At 46.5% G+C, this 17,412-nt stretch overlaps 1 protein-coding gene across 1 annotated transcript in view; it reads right to left on the bottom strand.

Moving 5' to 3' along the window:
- The window catches only part of MARCHF6 (membrane associated ring-CH-type finger 6), a 2,224,824-nt gene that overhangs the window by 1,566,925 nt on the left and 640,487 nt on the right, over positions 1-17,412 (bottom strand). The window contains exon 11 of the mRNA XM_069613753.1: positions 3,791-3,849. Within this exon, the coding sequence (XP_069469854.1) occupies positions 3,791-3,849 (59 nt within the window). The remainder of the gene's footprint in view (positions 1-3,790; positions 3,850-17,412) is intronic.

The following is a 17,412-nucleotide window of genomic DNA, read 5'->3' as shown; positions in this document are numbered from 1 at the left end:
ACATGCCAATTCAAGAGGACCAAGCTGAGAGAGTAAGGCAGGAAGGAAAACCAGGAGAATTGCACTTGTGTGGGCCAAGCCAACACATCAACAAGAGGCAGGGAGTGAGAAGGAAAGTTGGTTTATAAGAAGTCTGATGAAAAGATCAGGCTAGCTCACCTGGTGTAGGAGGAGTTTCTCTACAGTCATACTGGTAGTAAGGCTTTAGTAAGTTATCGCACCGGTTTGTAGATCCCCAACTCTTAGTATCAGTCTGCACTAACTCAGGACCTTGTTAGAGTGGCAGAACAGTCAGGCTTATCTTAAGAGGAAGATGTGAGCTGTAGGTAAGTACACTGAATCTTATCTAGACAGGCACAACAAAGAAGCACTTACGCTTATAATTATATGAGGTATATATTTACAACAGAATCACTTTAAATACTTCAGACGTTTACGTTAGAACACTTAGGAATACTTGATAATACACTTCAAAGGGCACTTTCACTTTTGTGTTTGTTCGCGGTTATATTTGTAGCAACGTTAGAAAGGGAAAAGACAATGTTATCGTATTATCGGTTTGTGCGCACTCATGCGGTTTTCAACGGTTTATACAGTAGTACATTTACTCTGCAACACACATATAGTAAAGTCACTTAAAGGGAAGAAAATGGTTAGTTAGTGCTACATAAGCTTATTTCAAGGTTCTATGTTTCATCGCCTGTCAAGTCTTAAGTCCAAAAACACAACCCTAACTAAAGGCAGTTCGTAGAAGGCTTGAAGTCCTGACAATCAGCAAATAATGAAGAGCTCCTGTGGATTTCTTAGAGAGTTTAAGGTATTCAAGAAGCAAGTTAACTAACAAGGGAGACCTTAAATCTAGAAGGGGACATAAACAGCGGATTGGGTTGGAGGTAAGAGGGGGTTGCCCTGGACACTTCTACATGCGCTCCAACACTCTGGAGCAACTTCTTGGAATCAGATGAGCAATACCTTTATCTACACAGTACCTTAGGTTAGAAGAAAATATTCATTTTGGATGATCCGCGAGGTTGCAGCTCAGGACCCGACCTCCAGATTCCTTGGTCTGGTGACTAAAGGCAGGCCAATGCACGAGATCCCTCAGCAGCAGTCTCGAGGGAGAACCTCTGGCATGACTTTCAGCAACTTCATGGTTCACTCTGCGGTTTTGGCACCTTTTCTAGAGCACCAACAAAGGACATGGATCGCCCGGTCAATCTTCGTCACTTCCTGCAGTCCCAAACTCTGCTGAGGGGGTGTGGGCGAGTTGGATCGGATCTTTGGAGTGTCCTTATGGGTTCAGCAAAGATTTGGATAGATTCGGCCTTTCCAAAACAATGCACTTGAAATGGGCAGCGGGTCTTCTGGTATTGGGGTTCCGTAGCTCTGGAAGCCCCTCGGAAGATGGCTTGTTTCAAAGTTCGTCTTGGGACTGGTTGTTCTCAACAGCCAGTCCTCTTTAGAGCATCTCTGCTGCATGGAAAATGGGGTCAGGATAGCAGTGGTTGCTTTACAGTGCTGCAAAGGGTCTACGGGCGTCTCTGGTGTTCTTCTTTGGTAACTTCTGTTTACAGTGGTCGACTTGTTTTTTTACTCCAGAAGCCTCACCTTTTATACAGTTCCAGCAAACACTCCTCTGCAATCTCTCTCAGCATTTTACAGAAAGGGGTGTTTGGCTGTCCAATCAGGACAGCCTGAAACCCTCTGGGAGCTGGACCTATTCAGGCACTCTGGTAGACGAAGAACATGGGGGTGGAAAACTCCTCCCCTACTTCCTGCCAGCCTGCCAGACACTCTGGAGCCTAGGCGGGGGATACCTACGGGTTCCCGCCAAAGGCAAAACACAGACACAGACACAGACCTCCCCTCCCAGAATGGTAGAAGGGCTAACAAAGAACAACCACGCTAGAAATGGGTGAAAAAAAAGGGAGGCCCAAGTTGCTACTTGGGTGCCCCTATTGTGCACTACAGAGGACATAGCCTGCGGTACAACAAATACACAATAGTTGGTATAACACATCCACTGCCACCAATCATAACTAGGAAATTGCCAACGTGTCACAGGAGCAGGGAAAAGGGGGATAATAGGTATCCCTTTGGCACTCCACTGAAGGTGGTGTGTGTCAACCTCTCACACTATTGAGATTTGGGAGAGACGCTAAGTAAGAACTGTAGTTGTGTAATAATATAGAAAAATAATCTTAAAGGAGGACCCTTGGGTTCCCCAGCAACATTGCCCATAAGGAGCTGTGTGCTGCAGTAGTAAAACAGAGATGCCTTTAAGAGCTATGGAGCAGACAGATTCCATAGTAAAGGTAGAATACAAAGAATAGAGTTCCAAAAGACAGAGCCCACAAGAATGAATGAGAGGAAAAAGGCTCCACTCATTAAAGACTGAACAAAAAAATTCAGAAGTCCAGCAAATTGTGCTGGGGATCTCACTTGGAGAGGGGATGAAACATAACAACGATAACTCTCCCTAACCCCGGGATCCACAGAATAATGGGAGGCAACAACCCAGGTGTTGAGACTGAAGCTAGATGGGAGCTATAGTCCAAAGCCTGGAGGGAGTTTCAAGGAGCCCATACAAATAAAGAAGTCTTGATCGGGCTTGAAACCCAGATGGGGGAACCTTGGGGAGAATAAATCTTAACCAAAAATATCTGTTTAAAGGGAAAGATCCTTGTCTGTGAAGCTGCTTTGAGGCCCTTGCCCTATTCTTCGATTCAGGATCAGGACCAAAACACTGAACAAGTCATCGCAAAGCATCAGCACTTTGTCAAGACAAACACTACAACCAGGACAATAACCCCAGCCACACCAAGGACAATCGTGAACGTGTGAAGGAACATTAAAAAAAAAAACAGAAAACAGTTTAACTTGTTGAACACTGCCCGGGGAAGATGTGTGGGATTGCTTGTTTGAAACTAAACTAGGCATTGGACTTTGGACATCTCATAATTTATACTAGACCCTTTTCACTAAATGTTTGGTTAATCCTTCATATCAGTGTTTACTTTTTCACCTCCTATTGAGTCACTTACCCAGTGGTCGAAGTGTACGAAAAGAAGTAGTGGAACTATGTTCCCTGCTGGCCTGCACCCACTCCCCACAAACCCCATCACCACATCCCCTCCCACACAAAATACACACCCCCAAACACTTGCACCTGCTGTTTAAGGGAACGTTCAGTGCAGTGCACTAAAAGTGCACGTTTCAACTTCTTCCTACACTTATCTTAAAACGAAACCATTCTGGAACGGTTCCTTTTTAAAATAAAAGTATAGGATCTGTAAAAGGTCATTTAAAAAAAGTAGAGGAGCACCGCTCCCGCTCACTTCGACCACTGCACTTACCCATCATATAGGCCATCCTCCAACCCCAAATAAGACAAACAGAGTAAACAATGTCCGAGTTCTTGGATTAAATAAGTATACAATTTGAATTCAGAAAGTCTGGTCCTTTTCAGACCCCTTTTCACAGAAATGTTCTTAATCCACCTTCCTTGCAGAAATTAAGAGCAGACCATCTGAAGTGGGCAGACACCACTGGCAGTTTATTTTGTAAGTGTGAAATGAAGAAAACACTGCAATTTTGCAAATAATGAAGGTCTTCCACATAGTATCAGACACGAAAAAAAGCCTTTTTTAGGATTCATGTAGTAAGTCTTACTGGCAAATGCTGATCTACCACGATGAAGCACAAAAACCTTTGTGGAGTTCTTAGGGGGTCAATAATGCATGCTCAAGAAAGTGGTGCAATAAACAATTTTAAAAGGTGAGCTACTTACATAGTCCTCAAAACCAAGGCCAATGACAGAGAAGTGACCAATGTGATAGGGACAGAATGCTGAAAAATAAACAAGGTAAATAGAGAGGTTATTGCTCAATAAAAATATATAAGATTTACAATTTGACTGAGTAACCTAGAAGTACACTGAACATTATATTCCATAATATTATATTCCATCGTTACTATGTTATGTTATTAGGATTTATATTGTGCATCGCTGCCATTTGAAGGGTTTCCTGGCGCTCACGAGAATCTGAAAGAGAGGTGGGTTAGGTTAGAAGGGAGAGGAGAATGCAAGATGACTTTGCTGCTGTGTTGGTGTGAACAGATCCGTGTAACGTGGCTCTGTGTGCAAATCGGTTTTTGTATGGTCAGTATGAAGGGCATTACAGTCCCTTTTATAATAAACCATTTAAATAGGTTAAAGTTCAAAAGGGGAACGGTTACCTACAAAACTTATAAATGCCAAGAAAGCTGTAGAAAATGTTTTAATTTTAAAAGTCAGAAATTCATTTTGGTTACTTTTGTATAACCTTGGAAGCCCCCTAGCCCATTTGCTGGCTTTTTGGTGTCCTGATTTCTTCTGCTCAATTAAAGCTTAATCAAAAGACTCACTGTAGATGGGAACTTATTTTTGTAAGGGAGAATTCTCATTTCTGTGCTAATTCCCTTCAACCTTAGAGACCGCTAGCTCTTTTTCTGGACTTTAGGACTTTTAATTTCTATCCTGGAGGGAGTGAGATCTTTTTCTCACTCCCTCATGTATTTTTAATCTGATTTGGACCCAACGTTTCCTTTGTTGTTGGAGTCTGACAAACTCCATAAGCATCATATTTTGTATTGTGACACAGCATTTTCAGTGCAGTGTCACAGAGAAGCCCCTTGGATTTCTCATAAGGTTTAAATACCTTCTTTTGGGAGAACCACTGTTCCCAAGAGTAGTGAAGTGAAATTGTCTTTACTTACCTGTTTTTCCTATGCAGGTCCAGTACACCCCATTTTAGGTGGAAATATTGGGGGTTTACATAGTAGCCTCTCTTTTCTACTTACTCATGTAACATTTTGTTATGTTATCCTCACTACTTTTAATGGCTGGTGGCAGTGATTTAATTTTTCTACCATTGTGCGTTTTTACCGCAGGCTGAATCCTCTGCTGCAGTAATGTACCCATGGGTGCCGATTTTGTCGAAATGGCCGCAGTCTTCTTTTTTCGCCATTTCTTGGTTGTGAGGTCTTTCTTGGGTTTTACTCTGCACGTCAAACCAGGTTTAACCCTTTAGTTCGTTTTGCCTTTGGCAGGCTTCAGTGCAGAAACACGCCTCTTGCTCCAGTGTGTCTGGCAGGGCAGGAAGCGAGGGAGGTGCCCGAAACTCCCTGTCCTTAGTCTCCTTGGTTACCTGAATGCACCCAGTGCTGATTGGCTGGCTGTCCTTGGAGGACAGCTACCCTGCTGTGTGAGTGACAGCTAGGCTGTGCATGTATGGGAGAAACCTGCATAAAAAGCGAGGTCTCTTGAACAGAAGGCAGAGTTGACCACTGGACGAAACATCCGAAGAGAAGCTTGCTGCACCCTCCTGGACCGTTGGATTGCCCGGTGAAGCCCTGCTGCAGTGCTGAAGCTCCAAAATTCATATCGATTAGAGAAGCCCAGAACGGACGACTTCTTCCCTTGGGTTGGTGGGACCAACTGACCCCAAGACGAACTCTGCTAGAAAACCTCTCCCTACTGGCTGTACTTCTTTGCTGCTGCTGGAACAGAGTGCCAGGGGTCAGGAAAACCAGAATGGAGTGCATCATCTTTAAGCCGGACCAGAGCTCAAGGTAGATCCTGAGGACCCTCCCGAAGCAGACGACCCAAGCCTGAGCCACCTCGAGTGCTGGACCCCAGAAGCAAGGGAAGCCCATTAAGTGTCCAAGAACCGGGTTGGTGCTATTGACCGGTAGCTGAATCCGCGAAGTGCCGCTGAATTGAAAAGAGACGGTAGCCACTGCCGACATTCAAACTGCAGGAGTCCTCCAGACATCCTCCCTCTTGTCCCCACGACAAGAGGCCCAGGAACCCAGGATCTGCAAGACTGCAACCATAAAAGAAGCCAGCTGGACACTCTTCTTCCAACCTAAGGTACTGTCTTGACTAAGGGGTACTTACCCCTTGTGTCTGTAGCTGGTTTGTTCTCAGTGGAGACTTGCAGTAGCTGCTTTTTGCAGAGTTGATTTCAGCTTTGCCCTTCACAAGTCTGACAGCTTGTGGCCCTACAGTGATTCTATTTACTACAAACTCTCTAATAACAGTGTGCAAGACTTTTTGTGCTCTCCAAAAGAAGTGCCTCAGTTCCCTAGACAATGTGCAAATTAACTTTGGCAGTCCTGGCTCCCTGCAGACTCTTCTGACCCATTCACTTAGGTTCCAACTGTGCCTCATAGGTGGTACATAAGTTTAACTTGTATTGCTGGGAAAGGTCTAACAGACTTCATTGGGAGTTTGTAAAGTATTCACATGCTTTGAGAAACTGTTTACCTTTTCCTTCCATAACCTTTTCCTTTTCCACAATCTCATTATTAAGTACCAAAGTGATATTAATGTCAAACATTTTCCTAGCAATTGAAGTCACCTCAGGGTGTAGGAAGTGTGTGTGAGGCATCCCACAAGGGTATCTACTTGCTTATATGAACTCAGAGAAAGTGTTATGAAGTGCATTTTTATTGTTGCATATTGCCCTTTCTAAAGAAGGCTTATTTAAAACTGACCGTTAAATAAATAATTATTTTTACTAGAAAACCTTGAGTATAATTGTTATTTGGGTACTTGTAATTGTGGATCTCAGCGTTACATCTCTACAGCTCACATTTACCCCTCTTGAGAGAAGTCTGGCTGCTCAGTCACTCTACCAACTTGTGTAGTACAGACCAATACCAATAGGTGGGTTACCTATTACCAAGAGGCCAAGACTGGTGTAGTCTCCCACAGGGTTACTGCATCCAATCTTGCCTAACAATTTTTATTTGTGCTGCCTTGGGAGCCTCTCAGGCTACGAGGGAAGAAGTGCAACGAAAGTACACAATTTTGTACCTGGGGGAGTTTTATTACCCAGACAGTTGGAAGTTTTGTTTTAGTTTTCAGAGTCTGCACAACAGCATTGCCCTTTTACCCCAATGGTAACTTCCTCCCTGATGAAGTGCTACCCGTTTCTTTAAGTCCTCCAGTAACCTAGTCATTGACTCTAGTCCTCCTTGTTCATTTTTCACCTTGGGAAAAGCAGTTTTGGGCAGTTTTGCCATGCAAGATCTGACTCTGAGTTCACAAATGCCCATTTTAGTGCATGGAAGCTAATTTAGGCTTTGCGTGGGTCTAAAAACCCCTCATTCAACATGCCTTTGTATGGGTCTATGAAACAAGAGCTTCTGGCCACCTCTGATTGTGAGGCAGCCAAATGCTTGAAATGTGCACGATATATGCGTGGAGGGCTAGCCCTTAATAGTATGTACAACTGTGGAGACACTGATCCAGTCACAAGACTTTTACCTGAAACTATGCCCAAGTAGAAAAAGACGGGGCTGAGGATCCTGGAGGGAGGCTTTGCGGATATCACCTCCGAATCTTCTGAAAGCAAAGTTCTGAACGTTTCAGACCACAGGAAACCTTTGTTAGTTGATTCCTCCCCTTGATCTGGCAGGATCAGCTTAATCTTCCTACCCTGCAGTCTTTGTGTGCTCCCTGTAACTCCTGGACTGTGTATATCACTGACACAAAGGTAGGAGCCTGTGCTGCACTGCTAGAGGTTGGATGGCATGCGGTTTGCTCTCCTAATGTGCTGCTCCATCGGTGGACTCATGAGGCGGGAACCCGCTACTACTTCAGTCTGGGAAACCCCCGCAGGCCAGAACTGCACCCCTGACTGGAGAATCCACTGTCCTTTCCCAAAGAGTCAATATTGGGCCATTATGCTCCTTTTCTTTGATAAGCCAATGCAATTCTTCATCTCCAGGCTTCTCCTGCAGACCTTACGTTTGGGCACTGCAATCTCGACTGTACACAAAACATGTAGTCATCTCTGCAATATTAATGTGTGGGCTTCTCGTGCAACAACTCTGGGCTGGAGGTCCTCAGAAGAGGTACCTCACTGACATCAGCCCAAAGCTTGCAGTGCCTCCTATAACTTGGTAACGCTACCCATTTTTCCCCTCTGATTTGTTACTTTCTATGGACAAAAGGTTCTAACAAATTTAAATTTGGCTAAAGTATTTTAAAGTTGTACCTACCTGTAAAATCCAATTGAATGTGTATTTTGTTTGTTGCCTTGTGCTCTTTGGAGGGTACGTTACTGTTAAAGCTCTATTTGTGAGATATATTTTTAGATATTTCTTTTCATGCACAATTTTCTCAGTAAGAGATGGAGAAATTACTTACCGTAATGTTTTTATCGATTATTTTGCCGCAGATTCCTCATCTGATAGATATCCTGATTCCATGTCATTTCATTGTGGGATGTTTTTTCGCAGGTTTTTTTTACCGTGAATTGTTTAACGAAAAAACCCATTGAATTTCTTTTACATTATTTTTGGGGGGGGGGGTTCCTCCCCAATCCCCATTCTCTTTCATTTTTGATCTTTTCCTAAACACCCACCATCCCATATATATAATTTTCTAACCCCCCCCAAAATAATTTGATGTTTTTTTCCCTTAAAACATTTGCGGTAAAAACCCCAGTGAAAAAACGTCCAGCGATGAAAGAACTTTGTACCGATATCCTCATCCAGGTCTGCTGCTTGGAAAATTCGACAGGGGGCGTGGCGTAGTGGACCTTGACTCAGATAGCGTTCCGTCTTGCTCACTGCTCCATCGACTGCTCTGGACGGGATGTCGGGCGTCTCATATATACCACGTCACTACGCCCCATATCTCAGTTCCAACTTTTTTTCTAGATGGTCGACCGCTGCATAGGAAAACAGTGAGAGAAGAAGGCTAAACAGCCCTAAGAGGTTAACAACAAACATCCCAACGGGATGAAAAACTCATTGGAAAGACTTCCACAGTAGATAGAATCAATAAAAACATTTTTTTAAGGTTTGGTTGAGAGAACATGCAACTGGCCAGACAGAAAACAGTCACTCAAGGACCATCATCTGATCTGCTCACTAGGCGCACCAACTGCCAACGCTTTCTGAGGGGGGGGATGGATGGGAGGGGAGATGAGGAATCTGCAGGAGAAGAATCCATAGAAAGAACATTACTGTAAGTAATTTCTGGTTTATAGTCTTTCCAACTAAAGAAATCCATCGAAAAAGAAATCCATCAAATTAAAACCATCGGGAAAAAATGCATTGAAATTCTATTTTTTAGATTTCAAGGTACATGTGCATCGAATATAGGAATTCGATGAAACCTGCTTCATGTTAAAACGTTAAATGGAGCTGTCAAGTGCTGAAATCTTTCAAGTATTTTGCCACTCGCCAGCTTTGTGTAACATTTTATTGTTTATGGGGGGGGGTGCGGTCCCCCCTCCCTAAACTTAACCTTCACCCTAACCCCAGCAGAAACGTATTCACAAGGCACTTCAGGAATTGGGCCTTAACCAGGCTGGCAACTGCAGCCTGTTGTGTGATACCTGTTCTCCATTGCTGACCAAAGGCAGCTCACCTGCAAGTCCTCGCAGTGAGCACCGCAACCCTTCAGGGACAAATCCGTGGCCACTCAGGCCTGAGGCTATGGCGGCCAGAAGGGAGCCCGCTCCAGTAGATTGCTGCAATCGTCCCTTCAGAGAAGGTCGTTGACCAGTGACCTGGATGCTCCAAGGGAATCCTTGAGGGTTCCGAGGTACTGGGACCACTGACCTTGTAGGAGCCACTGTAAAGATCGCAATCACAGTCTGTCCTTTAGCACTAGAAAAATACAGAGGCTATGAGGTCTTACAAGCAGGGGAAGGAAGCCACCGTTAAGGTGGCGTGGTTCTGGAACAGACTCCATCTGTGCAATGCTGGTCTCTCTCTCCTCAGGTGGAATGGTCTTCCCTACCCGAGAGTCCAAGATTGCATCGATGAAGAGGATCCTCTGGGTTGGTGTCACGTGGGACTTCTGAAAGTTCAGGGAGACAACCCAGCTTTTGGAGTAGAGAGCAGGTGTCCTCCAGGTGGGACAAAACCCATTCCGTCGACTTCCCTCGGATGAGCCAGTCGTCCAGGTATGGAAATACGTGGACCTTGGATCAACTGAGGTGAGCCACGACTACTGCCATGAGCTTGTAAAGACCCTTAGAGCGGAGGTCAACCCAAGGAGAAGCACCTTGAAATGATAGTGCTTGCCCCCTACGAGGAAACTCAGGAACTTTGTGTGCTTGCGATGTATTAGCACGTGGAAGTAAGCGTCCTGAAGATCTATGGACATGAGCCAGTCCTGCAGCTCGAGAGCATGGATAATCTCTCTCAGCATCACCATCCTGAACTGGTCCTTCCTCAGGTCCAAGATGGGACAAAGACCTCCTTCCTTTTTGGGTAGCAGGAAATACTGGGAATACCAGCTCAGCCCTCTCTGCTCGGGAGGTAACTCTTCCACGGCACCCTTCAAAAACAGAGCTCCTGTTCCAGTTGGCATGGAGGTGATGGGGGTCTATCAGGAGGTTTCCTTAAGAAGGGCTGACAATATCCCCACTGCACAAGCTCTAAGACCCAGGCGTCTGAGGTAATCTCCCGCCATTGGGGTCAATGCTCTGACAGCCATCCACCAAGCGGTGAATTGTGGAAGGAGAAAAGCAAAGTGGGTTAGAGGGTGGAGTCACTGCCTGTTGGACTCCGGAAGCCCCCCTGTCCCTTCCGAAGCACAGCAAATGCTTCTGCCCCTGCCTGGCTTGTGGGAGATGCACCTTCCTGCCGTAGGGCACATAACACCTGTAGCCCTTGCCCCTCAAGGCGAAACTCAAGGCAGGCTTGGCCGGTTCCTCAGCTAGGTCAAGCAATATTGCAGCAATCTTGGCCTCGTTAAACAATCCCATGGAGTCATCTGCTTTCCCACCAAAAAGGAATTCCCCTTTAGAAGGCATGTTCTGGACATTCGGAGAAAAGCCTGAGGAGCACAGGTAGGTCCGTCTCCTTAGAACCACTGCCGATCCCCATTGCACCGAATGCCTGGCCGCCTCCTTCCCATCTTTCACCAGCTGTACAAAGCTATCTCGCAGCTCACCTTCATGGATGTATTCGGATGCTATTTCCACCATCTTCCAAAGGCCAAATGAATACTTTACAAACCCACAGGACATGTTAGTGGCCTTTAAGGCCATGCTGCCAGACGTAAACATTTTCTTTGCAACAGCATCCAGCCACTTGCCTTCCCCGTCAGGAGAAAATGTTGAAGTTGAACAAACTGTCCTGGTGGGAACAGTGGCTGCCTGAACAACTAGTCCTTCCCCAGAAGGGCGAGAGGATAGAAAAGACAGATTCCCTTTGCTGGCCTGTATTTACTGGTCACAGTGGAGCTGGCCAGAGGAATAGAACTACGTCCGCGGCCATAAAGAGGCTACCGGGTCGTCTATTGCATGTGCCTTTCCATAGTCGGACCCTCGTCCAAGATGTCGGTTGAATCATGACCTTGAACTGGAACTGCTGAAGCATTCAACCCTAGGGTGTCGACCACCCAATCTACTAGCGACCTAAACGTGGCATTGGCTCGAGTGTAAGGTTGGGATTGTTGTAACTCCACATCCAGGGATGCATGCAACCCAATAGCATTATGCAGTCCCTGTTCAGGAGATCGGTCTGGTCGTCAAACTAATCGACGCCACCAGCCCCAGCATAAATTGGATCGATGTCTCCTTTGACATCGAATGGGTGGCTGCCAGCACCGGCTGAGGCTTGGGCACCGAGGGTATGTCGAGGAGGCCAGAGCCTTGAAGCATGCGAGAGGGTCCCAGCCTTGAGGGCTTATCCGCCTTCTTAAGCGCTGAGCCCAAAATCTCCCAACGCTGATGGCATTGGTATTGGTGCTTGCGTGGGGTCGGGGGTACCGAGCACAGCTGAAGCCACCAGGGCCTGATGTTTGGGGGGCGTACCCCTACCTACAGCCGCATTTAGAAACATTTCTAACATTTGTAATTTGAATTCCTCCCATTCCTGAGGACATTCAGCCCTGCCAACGACTTACCTTGCTCCAAAGAAGAGTCGGAATTGTATCAATGCTGATGACGCCTCTTTTCATGGTAGTATGACGAGGAAGAGGGCTCTGTTAGTGAGACCGCTTCTTCGTCTTGCATCCATGTACTTTTTCTTTCTCAGAGGATGGCCCCTCCGTCTTGTCCTTTGAGGACCCAACAGTCGACCGTGCGGGTGATTTTGACAGTGGTCGGCACAACGCTGCCTGCTCCTGAAGGGACATTGGTTTCATTTTCGTGCACCAAGAGCACAGGCACGTGGCGAGGCACACCACAGAGATATCGTGCGGGTCAGTCACCAACATCTTCGAAGCACAATCTGTGCAATGCTTAATCCCTGAAATATGGGGTGCAGACATCTCACGGTCGATAAATATCAAAGCTGATGAAATATTTGAATTAGAGTCGAGGACTCGATGAAGCACTATGTTCCTCAAGAGCAGAGTGTCGAGCCTGTGGAAAAAAACACAGACACACACACACACACACACACACACACACTACCAGTTATTCAAATAAACACTTACACTCAAGGTTTCTTGATAAAACAATTATTAATTTATTTCACAGTCAGTTGTATAAGCCTTCTTCTGAAGGGAGCAACATATGTAACAATTAAAATACACTTCAAAACACACTCTTAGTTACTCTAAATCAGACGATACATTGTGGATGGCCCACAGACACTTCCTACACCCTCAGGTGACTTAAATAGCTAGGTCACTGTGGACATTGATTTACCACTGGTACATTTAGAGCAATACTGAGTTTGTTGTAAAAGACAGAAGACGGGAATAAAACAAAGGTTAACAAATAATTCACAAACAGTTAAGTACTTTTAAAACCTTCCTTCCAATGCAGAGTAAAATTAACCCTTTCCTGTGGGAAAGGCCAAAGCACAAAGTCAGAGGTAAACAGGAGTCACTCAGGGAGCCAGGACAGCCAACGTTAATTGCACCATGTCTAAGTGAGCTGAAGGTCTTCTTTATAGGTAGGTAAAAAGTCTTGCACAATGTTTTTAGAAATGTTTGTTGAAAATACAACACTTGAAGGGCCACAAGCTGGAAGGCTTGTGAGGGGCAAAGCTTTAGCAACTCTGCAAGGTAACCAAGACAGGTCTCAACTGAGAGCAAGCAAGGCTACACAACAAGAGGTAAGTTTGCTTAGACTTTACAGTACCTCTGGTTAGAAGAAATGGTGCCAACTGGCTTCTGTTCCTGTACAGCTCTGTAGATCCTTTTGTTCCTGAGCCTCAGTTGTCGGGACAAGAGGGAGAACGTCTGGGGACTCCTGCTCTGCACTGGGAAGGTCAGCAGCAGCAATGGGCAAACTTCGATTCAGCGGTTCTTCAGTGTTTCAGCTCCTCGCATATGACAGCAAATAGCAACACTGCGGTTGTCAGACACCACCCTGGACTTTCCTCGCACCTGGGGTCCATCACTCTGTTGAGGTGGCTCAGGCTTGGTCAGTCCTGCTTCAGGGAAGTCCGGAGGATTTTCCTGACACTCGGGTCCGACTTAAAAACAACTCACAAACTCTGATGTTCCTCTCCCTGGCACTTTGTTTCCAGCAGAAGTACAGCCAGCTCCGAGACGATGTCCAGACGGGCTTACTTTAGAGTTGACTGGTACCACCAACTCAAAAGGGAGAAGTCGTCCTTGCAGGGCTTCTCTAGTGGAGGCGAATTCAGAGCTTCAGCACAGCAGCAGGGCTTCACCGGGCAAACCAACAGTGCAGGAGTTGCAGCAGGAATCTCTTCCAAGTCCTTCTTCGGATTCCTTCGTCCAGTGGTCGACTCTGCCTTCCAAGCCAAAAAGCCTTGCCTTTTATGCAAGATTCTCCCATTCATTCCAGCCTAGCTGTCAATCACACAGCATGGTGGCTGTCCTTTCCGGACAGCCAACCGGCCAATCACCTTTGGGTGCATTCCTGTAACCAAGGGGATTAAGCACAGGGAGTTTCGGACACCTCCCTTACTTCCTGCCCATGCTAGATATACTGGAGCCAGAGGCGGGCTTCACTTGTGATTCCTACCAAAGACAAAACGAACAAAGGGACCAAACCTGGTTTGGCATTCAGAGTAAATCTCAAGAAGAACCTTTCTAACAAGAAATGGCGAAAAAAGACGACTGCGGACATTTTGATAAAATGGACCCATGGGCGCCTTAGCCCGCGGTAAAAACACACAATGGTTGTAAAAAGTAAACCACTGCCACCAGCCATTAATTGTAGAAAGGGTAACATAAAAATGTAAGAAACTAGACAAAGGGGATATTAAGTAACCCCTCCAGCACCCTATGTTAAGATAGTGGGCCTCATTACGACCCTGGCGGAACGGGTTAAACGGCGCCGTAAAAGGCTGCGGCGCCGTTTAACCCGTTCCGCCACATTACGAGGTCCCCTCGCGGGACACCTTAATCACGCCTGGGAAAACCAGGCGTGCATACCGGGTCCCGCGAGGGGAAGAGGGAGCAAACAACGGGCCATCTCGTTATGGCCCGTTGTTTGCTCCCTCTCCCATTCCCATTCAGCCCTATGGGGGCTGAAATGGGAATAGGGTTGAACCGTGTCCGTGTCCTCGAGTGAGGAATTACCGGGCCATCCGAACTCGGAATGGTCCGGTACGTCCTCATTCCGAGGACACGGACACGGATGCGGTTTTGCCGGCAGCCATGCCGCAAATAGCGGCATGGCTACCGGCATACCTCGTAATGAGGCCCAGTGTGTGCTGGGTCTAGAAAGTTACAAAATTGTACGTAAAGTCAACTTCACTTCACTGCTCTTGGAAACAGTAGTTTATCCAAGAGAAGGTATTTAAACCTTTGGGAAATCCAAGAGACTTCCTTATGCCACTGCACTGAAGGTGCTGTGTGTCACAATGTAAAGATGATGCCTATGGAGTTTGTCAGACCCCAAAGTTAAAATGAAACACAGGGTCAAAAATCACAATAAAAATACATGAGTGAGAAAAAGGGCTCACTCTCTCCAGTTTAGAAGTTGAAGTCCAGCAAAAGAGCTGGGGGTCTCTAAGGTAGGTGGGAATTAGCACATTTTTGAGAATTCTCCCCAACACTGTTGATGCATTTAACTTTGTGAATCTGTGCACCAACCTCCACATCGCTGCTCTGCAGATGTCCAAATCAGGACTGTCAGACAGGAGTGCCGTTGTAGCGGCTAGCGCTCTGGTGAAATGTGCCATGGGGCAGCCAACGAGCAGCCTGCAAGCAAATGGCCTGACCGACTGCTGATGGCAGAAGGAGATGCAGGATGAAAGCCATCAGGTAAAAGAAGGTTTAGACAATGCCTTCCCCTTCCAGATGGACCAAATGTCATGAAAAGCAGAGAGGTCTGCTGCAAGGGCTTGGTGCAGGAGATATAATACTTCAATGCTTGCACAAAATCTAAAGTATGTAGCGCACATTGTGCTGGGGTAAATGGAGATGCAAAGAACGCTGATAGTACCACACGTTCGTGGATATAAAATGTTTGTGTTACCTTGGACACAAACGAGAGGTTGGTACATCACTCCACCTTTGATATGTGGAACAATAAGTAAGGTACCTTACTGGAAAGTGTCTGCATCTTTCGCACATGCCTGGGAGAGGTGATGGCCACCAGAAAAGCATTTTTCCAAGATAGGAACTTCAACTGTGACTTGTGCATTGGCTCAAACAGGTTGTGTCAGAAGCAGCTGATTGTATAAACCCTCCCCTGTCAGTGCGGCATAACACGTGTTTTCGCTGCTAGGGCCTTTCCTCTAGCCCTAGCTTGCTGGAGCTTGGCTCAGCGAAGTACGGTGAAGTGCTGCTGAGAGAGCTACCGTGAGTCACTGTGAGTCGTTGTTGCAATTGTACCTACTCCTGGTCAACTTCACAGGAGCGGTTTAAGATACTGGAGTCGTGTTCCACCTTAATTGGTGAGTGAGCTGGCGGAGCGCAACCTGTACGGGTGAAGAGAAGGGAAACTGCAGTGTGATACTGAGCTCACAAGCTTGAAGTCCCTGGTGTAGCTCGAGCTTGTTTGCTGAGCATGGTGAGGGGCACCGTCATTGCGGTCCTTGCCCTTGGCCTGTGGGCTAGTGTAAAGAGGGTGCAGCATGTGCATCCACACCTTGCATTCCTCTCTATCTTCATACCCACGAACCGGGAGCCCGAGGCTCGTCAGTTTCCACTGCAAGGCAAAGAAGTGGCAGGAGCCCTCTGCTGCCGTCCACAGAGGAACCAGAGGCCCTTTTGAAACTGCACCAACCTTATTGAAATCTTGTGCTGTGCCGCCTCGCTTTCGCCCTACAGAGCGACCTCCCCTGTGACTGGCAACGACTTTCCATAGTCTGCAGTAAGAGTCGCACTGCATCTGAGCTATATTGGAGCAGCTCCAGAGGGGGTGCAGTCTGCAGGTCCTGTGGGGCAATAGGGGGGACGTGTGTCTACTCTGCTCTGATACGAAGGTTAACCTCCACGTGATCCTGCTATCACCTCGACTTCCCTTCAAGCAGTGGTGTCTCATCGCTTAAAACCAACCTTGATCTGTGAACTGTCATCGGGATGCTGTGTGGTCTTCTAATCGACATCACATACCTGAGAGGCTGAGTGGCTTGCGATCCCTTCTGCTAAAGGGAGAAGTTAGAGAAAAACGATGGCGACAAAAAATAAAAGATACCCGCTGCGCAGTGAAAGCTCGGCGCCCAGTGCCAACTCTGAGCCGGCACCATCAGACAAATCAAACTCAGCAGCGACGAGTTCAGGGAAATGGACAATGTCAGCATTCTTCCATTAAAACCAAGGCAAACATACGCTCAAGCAACTGAATCAGAAGCAGAAAGGCTGGGAAACTAGAGCAACACAGAAATGGACATAATTCACAGTACTATTGGCTGTGAGATTTCAGGCTTGTTCTTGACACGAGTGGAGCAAGAAGCGAATGTTTCCATTTTTGAAGTATGCGCAAGCCTGCGGAATGAAATTCAGGCAATTGAAGATATAAGGGATAGTCTTAGTTTCTCCCCGTCCCTTTTGAAACCCAAGAACAAATTGCGGAAGTTGACCTTGAGTCTTTTGATTCAGATGTATCTAACTTAATGGAAAATCAGGGTGAGGGGGTCCCTTATATTCAACCATCCATGGGAAACGGCTCTGTCCTGCTTGATACGGCTGAAATGGGTGAGAGTTCTCTGGCGGCATTACATCTAGTACTCCAGTGCTTCATCAGACTATACGACACAGTGGCTTATGAAGTTAGACAGAACTCTGGCATCGTGACAGATTCGTTCACTTCTTCAGCGTGTACCTGAGATCAAGAAGAGCAATCTGATGATTCTGCCGGAAACTATAGTGAATGGAAAGTCAGTGGGCGCTGCCCAACCGACATCTGACCGATCTGGGAACAACAAGGCGGGTCATGTAGCACCACTACTATAGGTAGAGCAATCAACCACTGCTGCAAATGTACTGCCAACAGCAATAAGACAAACTAAGAACAGGAA

This window comes from Ambystoma mexicanum, chromosome 5p (genome assembly GCF_040938575.1).
Source record: "Ambystoma mexicanum isolate Mex_15411 chromosome 5p, UKY_AmexF1_1, whole genome shotgun sequence".
NCBI lineage: Eukaryota > Metazoa > Chordata > Amphibia > Caudata > Ambystomatidae > Ambystoma > Ambystoma mexicanum.
Note: the sequence above shows the minus strand (reverse complement) of the source record. Positions and strands in the feature narration are given on the sequence as shown.